Source organism: Perognathus longimembris, chromosome 11 (assembly GCF_023159225.1).
Source record: "Perognathus longimembris pacificus isolate PPM17 chromosome 11, ASM2315922v1, whole genome shotgun sequence".
Taxonomy (NCBI): Eukaryota; Metazoa; Chordata; class Mammalia; order Rodentia; family Heteromyidae; genus Perognathus; species Perognathus longimembris.
The window spans coordinates 44,192,432-44,203,383 of record NC_063171.1 but is presented as its reverse complement, the minus strand read 5'-3'; the positions used below and the strand labels follow the sequence as shown (position 1 = coordinate 44,203,383).

General features: G+C 42.6%; 1 protein-coding gene across 2 annotated transcripts; it reads left to right on the top strand.

The window, feature by feature from the left end:
• The first annotated feature begins 1,466 nt into the window (after positions 1 to 1,466).
• C11H1orf54 (chromosome 11 C1orf54 homolog) lies at positions 1,467 to 10,381 on the top strand. Of its 2 annotated transcripts, none has more exons than XM_048356508.1 (6): positions 1,467 to 2,060; positions 3,251 to 3,334; positions 5,650 to 5,708; positions 6,106 to 6,219; positions 9,517 to 9,615; positions 10,316 to 10,381. In XM_048356508.1, exons 1-5 carry the CDS (start codon positions 1,958 to 1,960, stop codon positions 9,610 to 9,612), a joined length of 456 nt encoding a protein of 151 aa, XP_048212465.1. In that variant the 5' UTR covers positions 1,467 to 1,957; the 3' UTR covers positions 9,613 to 9,615; positions 10,316 to 10,381. The 2 variants fall into 2 exon arrangements, with proteins under 2 accessions (XP_048212465.1, XP_048212464.1); XM_048356507.1 differs by having other exon boundaries at positions 1,468 to 2,060; positions 9,514 to 9,615.
• Positions 10,382 to 10,952: the final 571 nt, after the last annotated feature.

Genomic DNA, 10,952 nt, shown 5'->3' with positions numbered 1-10,952 from the left:
GTTTGCCTCCTATACATGAAGCCCTGGGTTCAATTCCCCAGCACTACATATACAGAAAACAGTCAGAAGTGGCACTGTGGCTCAAGTGGCAGAGTGCTAGCCTTGAGCAAAAAGGAAGCCAGGGACAGTGCTCAGGCCCTGAGTCCAAGGCCCAGGACTGGCCAAAAAATAAATAAATAAATAAAAAGAAAAGAAATTTAAAAAAAGACAAACTATAGAAATTGTTCAAATAGACCCAGACTTCCTGAAAGCAACTTATGGTCCAATACATATATGTACACTCATATAGGTATTTTCTACCTTTGTGCAGGAAATCCTGGAAAGGATCTAAGAAATCAATTTTCACAGAAAGTCACCAAGCAGATCTTTCCCCAGTAAGGTCGACAGAATGGAAGCATCCTGGCCAGTGCTCAAGACTCCAGTATGACCTGGTTCTTAGCTCAACAGGCAGAGTCAGGAGGAGTAGGGAAAAGACAACTCATGTTTCTCTCCCTTTTCACTGTTAACAGAGCAGCTAACAGCTGCAAACCAAAGAGCAGGCTCTAAACTTTGTTTATGAGTCACTCCGCAGAGACTTGCATAGTGCCTTGCTCATGGTGGATGTTGACCAGGCATTTATTTGTTCTATATATGTGTGTATGTGTGCTCTTTTCATATCCCCTTGCCTGTGAGCTGAATGGCTTAGCCAGCTGGTCCTAGCACACTGTGCCTAGCATGTATGTTACAGCACAGTGCCACTTCTGGCCTTTTCTGTGTATATGGTACTGAGGACTCGAACCCTGGGCTTCATGCAGGTAAGGCAAACACTCTACCACTAAGCCAGATTCCCAACCCTATGTTACTATTTTTTGAGGATTTTTTTTGCCAGACCTGGTGCTTGAACTCAGGACCTAAGCACTGTGCCTGGCTTCTTTCTGCTTAAGGCTAGCACTCTACCACTTGAGCCACAGTGCCACTTCCAGCTTTTTCTGTGTATGTGCTGCTGAGGAATTGAACCCAAGGCTTCATGCATGCTAGGCATGCTCTCTATCACTAGGCCACATTCCTAGCCCTGTATGTTACTATTTTTGAACTGAGTTGAATTGAATGAAAAAAATTGTAGGCCTAAAGGGAAAGCCAAATCATTGAAAATGGGGGGTGGGGCATGGCACCTGCCCATGGGAAAGATACTATTAACTTCCTCTTTTCTTCTTTTCTGGGTCCAGGAAGTTGAGAAGACAGGTGAGATAAGGTCAGCACTGACCACCAAGAAAGCAACTAACCTTAGCAGATTTTTACCAGCAGCGACACAGTAGGTGCTTTGAGAGTCACGCAGTGATGGGCTTCCTGTCTTGATCCTCTGCCAACATGGGCAGAGGAGAGGGGCTATTTTCAGTCAGGAATAAATGCTCACACCCTTTCCTCTGAAGATTTCCACCACGATGAAAGAGACTAGGTTTAAGCCTCAGAAAGCCAGGCAATCCTGGATAGTGATGGTAAGTTAAAGAAAGCAAGAGGAAGAATGAGGGTTTGTTTTTTTTTTTTGGTATTTTTTTTTTAATTCCAGGACTGAGAAAGAACAATAAAAGCTGGGGAAAGACTAGGCTTCTTGGTTGACTTGGGTTAGCAGCATGACAATTCCTGAATATACCTAATCTAGGGTTGGGAGGGAATTTGTGCAGGAAATTCTGGAAAGGCTCTAAGAAATCAATTTTCACAGAAAGTCACCAAGCAGATCTTTTCCCAGTAAGGTCGACAGAATGGAAGCATCCTGACCAGTGCTCAAGACTCCAGTATTGCGTCAAGTTTGCATCAAAACTGACTTTTGCCTCTCTCAATCCAGCCAGTTCTGGAGAAGGACGATTGGTAGTAACTGATGTTCTTGTCAGCAAGTAGGCGGAGAACTCTGGTCCCCAGAGAAAAGAAGGGCTGAAGCTCCCCCCCAGCTTAGAGAAGCAGAGGAGGCGGGGTAAGTTTGATGGGAAACTGTGTAATTTCCTCTTTTTACTTTCACAGCGATAATACAAAGTCCAGAATGGATGTCTTCTTTGTAGCCATCCTTGCGGTGCCACTTATCTTGGGTAAGTCTCCATCTTTCCCTGAGCTTTTGAGCCACATTGCCTACCATCAGTGGGATGGGAGAGAACGAAAAGTGGAGGAGACTCAGTGAGAAGTGCATTCCAGTGAGTACAGTGGAGGGTAAAGCCCTCTCAAGCCTTCTCTATCTGTGCCAGAGCTCAGATTGGGGGCAGAGCGGGGATATCAAAGGGTAAAGCCAGGAAACGAAGGAAAACAGAGTCCTGTCAACAAAGCGAAGGCTTATGGAAGATGGAGCCCCAAAGGGAAGACATTTAGCAAGACTCAATTTTTTCATTACAGAAAAGTTGAAAAAGAAAGAGACCAGCATGAGAAGGATAGAAGTTGGGACAGTCTGAAACCAGTGAGAGAAGACAGGGTTTGTCCTTTCCCAGAGAGTTGGAGGGAAAAAATTCTATTAGTCATAGGTGTGGATTGGACGATGGCACAGTGCAAAAACTGCTTGTCTTCAGGGGCAGGGTCCCAAGAGCAGCTTGGCTCCTTCCCTCCTTTGTTTCCAGTCTGCCAGGTGTCTCCCATTGTTTCCCTTTTCCTCTGGATTCTTATGTCATTAGCTTGGGGTTGGGGGAAGAGCGTTCAAGAAGCTCAGAGAAGTGCTTAGCAGGAGACCTGAAATTCTGCATTCAATCATCAAAGCCACATATTTTCAGTTTTGGCAGGGAAGAAAAACTAATGGTGATGTTTCATATAGTCCAGCTGACTCCTTTTAAAAGAACAGGAGGTTAAGTGGCTTGTTCACTGCTTGTTACACGTGAAGCTGGGACTAAATCCCAAATCTAAAGGCCTGACAGCATGAGTTGTTTAGGAAAGACACTGATAAGAGAAGATCTCTTACAAATACAATAAATTCTGAAGGTTACTGAATAGAAAAGTTGGTGTTCTTAGTTTCCATTTCTGTCTTCTTCCTACCTTTTTTGAGACTTAGCACTCCCTTTGGGTTTTTTATTGTATGTAAAGGGATTTGTTTTCTGTCCAAGGAGTTCCTGGATTGAAAGAGTATACTGGCCTAATTGTAAATAGGGAGCCCAGGATAGTGGGAGCAATGGAGGCTGAGAAATGACAGGACTCTTGGAGGGGAGACAGAAAGAAGGAAAACTAGTAGAGCTAGAATCAACTCCATGTCCTTATTTTCCAGCTGTCCCTTGACTTATAGTCCTTGCTCCCTTCCCCATAGGACAAGTACCACAGTATGAAGAAGGACTGGGAGTAAGTGATTATTATCAGGTGACCTATTATGACACAATCACTCCTAATTATGGTGAGTCTGTGAAAAGCTCTGACCCTTAGTGGGTGGAGACTTTGGGAGTAGTTAGCTCTGATACTGCCCTTCATTTTGCAACAAATCAACTGAGTCAGAGAAATCCAGCTATAAACACAAACTATCAAGAGCCATGGTATTATTACTCAAGCTAGTGATTTTTTTCTTTTTAAGGTACTGGAGTTTGAACCCAAGACCTTGCATGTATTTAGCAAGTGCTCTGTCACTTGTGCTGTGTCCCCAGAACTGTATTTTTTTATGTTTGGAGGTACTAGGGAATGAACTCAGGTCCTCAAGCTTGCTAGGCACATGCTGTACTACTTGACTCACGGTCCCACTTTTTGCCTTGGGTGCCAGTCCTGGGACTTGAACTTGGGGCCTAGGTGCTGTGCCTGAGCTTTTTTTTTTTTTTCTCATGGCTAGCATTCGACTACTTGAACCACACACTTCCACTCCTGGTTTTTTAGGTGGTTAATTGGATTGGAGATAATCTCACAGACTTTGGTGATCTGGGCTGGTTTCAACCCACAATCCTCAGAGTTCAGCCTCCTGAGTCACTAGGATTATAGGCATGAGCCTCTGGTGCCTGGCTGCCTTGGTTGTTTTTAAGGTAGGGCCTTGCTTTATGCCTGGTATCCTTGTGTCACTGGGAATGACAGGTGTGCACCGTTGCACCCAGCCATTGTTTTTTTTTTTTTTTTATTCTTTTTTTTTTTTTTTTTTTTTGCCAGTCCTGGGGCTTGGACTCAGGGCCTGAGCACTGTCCCTGGCTTCTTTTTGCTCAAGGCTAGCACTCTGCCACTTGAGCCACAGCGCCACTTCTGGCCATTTTCTGTATATGTGGTGCTGGGGAATCGAACCCAGGGCCTCATGTATACGAGGCAAGCACTCTTGCCACTAGGCCATATCCCCAGCCCCCCAGCCATTGTTTGAGATAGAGTATTGCCAAATGTTTATACCCCGACTAGCCTCAAAGCCCCTATTTTCACTTCCCAAGTAGCTACAATTCCAGGCTTAAGCACCTTACTCGGCTTATATTTTCTTATTTTTGTGCTTTGTTTATTAAATTTGTCCCATTTAGATTCAAACGCAAGACCCTCCTGCTTCTACTTCGTGAGTAGCTAGGATTACAGGTATATGCCACTATACCTGGCTAACCTAGTGATTTTTAAAATTCTTATTTTTTTATTTGTTTTGTTTTTGTTGCCAGTCCTGAGCACTGTCCCTGGCTTCTTTTTGCTCAAGGCTAGTACTCTACCTCTTGAGCCCACAGCTCCACTTCCAGCTTTTTTCTATATATGTGGTGCTGAGGAATGGATCCTAGGGCTTCATGTATATGAGGTGAACACTTTACCACTAGACCATAGTCCCAGCCCCCCTAGTGATTTTTAATTCTGTGGAAAATGGTTACTAATTTTGGAAAGTTTCCAGTTTGTAAATTATTTTATGTACCAGGTTAAAAACATAAATATATACATAAACATTCACAAACATTTTAATTAGAAGTAGATCATACCAATACATTTTATTTTATTTTATTTTATTTTTATTATTATTATTTTTGCCAGTCCTGGGCCTTGGACTCAGGGCCTGAGCACCTTCCCTGGCTTCTTCCCGCTCAAGGCTAGCACTCTGCCACCTGAGCCACAGCGCCCCTTCTGGCTGTTTTCCATATATGTGGTGCTGGGGAATCGAACTGAGAGCTTCATGTGTAGGAGGCAAGCACTCTTGCCACTAGGCCATATTCCCAGCCCCATACCAATACATTTTATACCTTGAACAATTTGGATTATTTTGAGCAATTTATTTACATTATTCTGGAACTAAGTGTCCTTTTTTTTTTTTTTTTTTTTTTTTTTTTTGCCAGTCCTGGGCTTGAACTCAGGTTCTGAGCACTGTCCCTAAACCTCTTTTTTTGCTCAGGGCTGTCCTCTTGAGCCACATCGCCATTTCTGGCTTTTCCTGTGTATGTGATATTGAGGAATCAAATCCAGGGCTTCGGGTTGGGAATATGGCCTAGTGGTAAAGCGCTCACCTCATATGCATGAGCCCTGGGTTCTATTCCTCAGCACCGCATAGATAGAAAAAGCCAGAAGGGGCGCTGTGGCAGAGTGCTAGCCTTGAGCAAAAGGAAACCAGGGACAGTGCTCAGGCCCTAAGTCCAAGCCCCAGGACTGGCAAAAAAAAAAAACCAAAAAAATAAAAAAAACCCAGGGCTTCATGCATGCTAGGCAAGCACTCTGCCACTAAGCCATGTTCCAAGCCTAGAGTTTCCTTTATCTTTTGTTACAAGTGATTATTTTTCTCCTCCCCAGATGACTTTGGTATAAATTTTACCCTTGACTACTCCATGTTTGAGTCCGAGGACAGGTTGGTGAGTGACCTCTACGTTTAAGAGGGCCAGAATAAGTAACATTCAAAAAGAAAGTGGACAATGTTGAACTGTAACTGATTAACAAAAAGAAAAGTGAGTAGATGGGAAAACACCTAGGAAATGAGTCCCAAAATAGATTTGTTAACCATAGCTGGGAAGGAGAAGGAAGCCAGAACCAATAGTTTTACTAAAATATTAAGAAAGAAGGACAGCCAGGGATGTAAGCACAGAGCAGGGCCAATCCCTAGGCTTAAATGTGTGCAGGAGTGGGTGGAGGGAGAGGTTGTTAGTGAGGGCAGAGATGAAGGGGGGAACTCTAAACAGAGAACCTGTGGGAATGTTGGAATGGTGGATGATGATGCTAATTGTGTTTTTCCCAATTCTGTTCTGAGGGCAGAATAGGAGGGATAAGGAGGTAACAACACAAGCAATAGAAACTACCCTTAGTCTTGAAACAGAACGTCCAGACCACCAGAAGCCTGTAACCACGAAACCAGTAATCACGGAAACAGTGAGTTGAATGGGGATGAGCATGGTGGAGAGTGAGATAAGACATCTTACCTCCAAAAGAAGGGCTGGTGACATGGAGGAAAGGGCTGAAATGCCAGGCTTTGGTGGAAAGGAGAAACAAACTGTTAATACCACAATGCAGGTGTTCATCTCAACTTAGCCATCACATCTCTCACTGAGCTCTAATACTTAGCCTATATACAAAACAGTGGGAAGATTCATAGTTAAGTTTCAGTTTACTAGAACTCAATGTGCATGTAATTTATGCTTAAGGCTTCCAAGGATGTTGACCTTGATGCAAAAGAACTCTAGGAGGCCTGGGAATGTGGCCTAGTGGTAGAATGCTCGCCTAGCATGCATGAAGCCCTGGGTTCGATTCCCCAGCACCACATACACGGAGAAAGCCAGAAGTGGCACTGTGGCTCAAGTGGTAGAGTGCTAGCCTTGAGAAAAAAAAAAAGAACTCTAGGAGATGGGGCTGGGAATATGGCCTAGTGGTAAAGTATTCGCTTTGTATACATGAAGCCCTGGGTTCAATTCCTCAGCACCACAGATATAGAAAATGGCCAGAAGTGGCGCTGTGGCTCAAGTGGCAGAGTGCTAGCCTTGAGCAAAAAGAAGCCAGGGACAGTGCTCAGGCCCTGAGTCCAAACCTCAGGACTGGCAAACAAAGCAAAACAAAACAAGAACTCTAGGAGCTTGTTGCTGCCAAGGAATTTTTTAAAAAAATATTTACATTTATGAACTACTTAGAACAAAATGAAAAGGTACGTTAGCATTTTAAATTACATATAAGGTCGGGTGCATATGATATGGCAACTGTCCTAGCCAGTGTTGGACAGGCAGGGTAGAGTAGTCTCAAATGTTTTAGGAGGTGATTGTGCTCCTCCCTCCCACCCTTTCCCTCCCTCCCTCCCTCCCGCCCCCCTCTCTTTTCTTTTCTTTTTTCTTTCTTTCTTTCCTTCCTTCCTTCCTTCTTTCTTTCTTGTCAGTACTAGGACTTGAATTCAGGACCTGGGCGCTATCCTTGAGCTTGAGCCATACTTCACTTGAGTCATACCTCTACTTTTGGCTTTTTTTTGTTTGTTTGTTTTTTGAGTAGTTGATTGGAGATGAGAGTCTCAGGGACTTGGCTTTGGACTGCAATCCTCAGTTCTCAGCCTCCTGAATAGGTAGGATTATAGATGTGAGCCACCAGTGTCCAGTGTGATTGTGGTTTAGATACAACTTGAAGAATAAGTAATCTTTTGGTTGGTGAAGAGCTATGAGAGCATTCAAATATAATTAAAGAGTTAAAGATAGGTATAAGTGAGTGGCTAGAACAAGCATAGTATGTTTAATGAATAGGGTAAGATTGAGAAAAGAGTCTATGGAGGTGAACAGTAAAAATTAAAATAGGACTTTGGCTACATCATGATTTCTAGGCCAACTGGAGCTACATAGTGCGACCTTGTCTTAAAAAATTATGAAACTTTCATATTTGCCACCTCATATGTGGCAAAATGAGCTAAATTAAAGTCTAAAATATCAGACTAAAGTTTGGATTTATAAGCAATAGGGAACTTAATTACATCCTTCAACATGGTAATGCCACAATGAAGTGCATTTGAGAAAAACAAAAAAAGTCTTCATCTGTTTGGATGTAAGATGCAATTTAGTGGCTGAGAGCTGATGGTTCATGCTTGTAATCCTAGCTACTCTAGAGGCTGAGATTTGAGGATCATGGTTTGAAACCAGGTGAGGCAGGAATGTCTGTGAGATTCTTATCTCCAACTAACTACCAAAAAACAGGAAATAGAGCTGTGGTTCAAGTGGTAGAGCCCTAGCCTTTAGCACAAAAGTTCAGCCCACAGTTCAAGTCCCAGGAGAGGCGCATACACACGCATACACACACACACACACACACACACACACACACACACAAATAAAATGCAATTTATTAGAGAGACATTCATGATATTTGTATTGTTTCAGGAATAATCTGTTAAAGTCTTGGACTAAGGAAGTAACATGAATTGAGAGGAGTAAAATAAGAACTATTTTTTAAAAGAAAATGCCTTGATTCAGTGATAATTTCTTTTTTTATAATTTCATATAAGGAATGAAGAGACAGTTAATATAATTTATAAGTTTTAAACATATTTGGGAAGATGGTTAACCAAAATAGGAACTATAGGAGACCAGACTGGTTTAGAAGGGAAGTTATAAATTTGGCATTAACCAAGCTGAATTTGTGTTGCCAGCCCTATAAGGGTGTCCTAAAGGCAACAGAACTAGGTCACGTAGGGTTCCAAGTGCAAAAGCACAGTTACGAAAGAAATGAGCTCAACAGAAGCAGTAAACACAGATCAAAAGGTCATGAAAAGCGAAGCCTGTCATTCACAAAAGGAGGAAGGGTCAACCTGGGGAATTGAGGAGGACTGATTGGGGCGGGGGGGGGGGGGGTGGCAGTTTGTACTGTAAGGTCTGGAAGAGGAAGCTTAAGATAATTAAAAGCTACCAAGAGTCAAAGGATTAAAAAATCATCAGTAACCTCCAAGAAACTAGTTTCAATAGAATGATTAGAGAAAGTTAAGATTTTGTTCAAAAACCTACGATCCAGTTGAAGTAGCACATGCCTATAATGCCAGCACTTGAAAGGTGGAGACTGGAGTATCTCAAGTTCAAAGTCTCATTATACTGTTTCAAAAAAACAAAACAGGGCTAACATGTGGAAATTCCCCAACAAAATCCACTTGTATAACTAATGTATGCTAAAAGGGCAGGGCTGGAAATTAGCTCAGTGGTAGAGTGCTTACTTAATATGCACATGACCCTGAATTCCATTTGGAGCCACGAAACAAAACAAAATAGAGAGAACATGGGTACATTAAGGAAATGGAGACAAGTGGAGATCAACCATCCGAAAAACTTGATATGAAAAAAGAATAGCAACAGCTGAACAACAGGACCAAAGAGCAGCCTGCATATAGTTGAACACAGATGGGAGGAGCCAGAAGAAATGGAAAGCAGAAGTATGACAATAGGGACAGATTCATGTTTTCACAGTATGTGGGAGGTTTCCTATTAATTGCAGGGAACAGGACCTTGTGGACAGGAGCCATGTCTTACTCTTACTCATATCTATCATACAGTACCTTGTCACACCCATAATAGATTTTAATTAGATATAATTAAAGGAAGATATAATTAAAGGAAGACAGGCTTAATGGAAAGAGGAAGCTATCCTTTTGGAGGGGGAGGGGAAACCAGTAGGATGATTCTGGTCTTTTGTGGGGGGATGTCTGTATTTTGGCAGAGTCCAGACCAGAATGATGCTGTGTCCAGTCTGCAGAGTCCTGTTTCCCTTCTGCTGTCCTGGGCCCTCCTCCAAGGGGGGATGTATTTCATGTAGGAGGTAAGAGTGGCAGTACTGGGGATGGGGGGGGTGAGTCTGAAGTAATTCTTACCAGTTATCTTTGGCTAGCATTTCCAGCCTGGTTACTTCTCAGCTGCTTAATGAAAGAAGAATCACCTTTAGAAAGAAAAATCTCTTCATTATCTAATCTTAAAGAGGTTTGGCAAATGTGAGAAAATTCAGTAATTTTTTCTGAGCTGAGAAGTTTTCAGGACCTCCTAAAGCAGAAGCAAGTGAAATAGAGGAACTTCTCCAGGCTTCCCGTATGCCTTTGAGCAATCAGAGGTGGTTCTATTCTGTCTGGGTTTGAAGGCATGGCAGGTGTCAGAGGGCAAAATAGGCAGGTTCTGTAATGTGATGGAGTTAAGGAGTCAAAGTTCAGAGTCAGAAGTGGGTGGAGGTTGCTTATCTCTTGGGAGAGACTAAGGGAAAGGAGGAGGCAAGAGGAAGCTGTAGTATATAAGAAATGTAAGTTGAGAGTCTTCTTAGCTATAGAACAGAAAGACATTGAGCTAGAGGAGAAAGGAATGAGGAATGGAGGAGACAGATCTTTCTCAGGAAGCTAAACATGAGAACATGGGATAAAACATAGTCCATGGAAGTATTTGCATAGAATTGGGACTCACAGAGAAGCTTCATAGATTCCCTGATCTGTTTCCATTATTTCCTCTCCCCCCCCCCTCTTCCGGTGCCCTTTTAGGTGAGAAAAAGCTGCTTTGACTCTTTGGATGAAGCTTTAGCAAGAAGTTGGAAAATAAAATTTTTTTAAAAAATGAAATAACTTCGTTACTGTCTACTTCATGAGGGTCTCAAGTCACAACACTAAACAGATCTCCAGGCCTTGGGGGAAGGAAGGGGATGTGAGAAAGGGAAATAAGACATAATTGATGAGAGGAAATTATGGGCCGTGAATAAGCTAGAATTGTGTGCCAACTTGTAGAACACCCTCAGAAAACAAGTCTATTCAGAGTCATTTTACGCTCTTTAGTTCTAGTTTGTTATATATGGTATTGAGACATTATGTTGGGGAAACTTTTTGATAACCCTTGTTTTTATAAAAATAAATACATCCATAAACATAGGTAAGATGTTAGATATTAGAACATACTTAAAATAGTTCATGCACATTCTCATTCCCTATTCATGTCCTTGTCCGACAAAGCACCTTTTGCATTCAGTAATTATGACAAGCACATACTTTTAGTTGTCTCTAATTCTTCAGTATCCTGTAGGCCCTAATCGGCATTAGGCTGCCCCCTAGCGGCTCGTCCCCACGTCATAGCGTCCACGGGTCTACACTGCCCCCGGATCCGGCTTCCTTTTCTCCCCACCGTTCT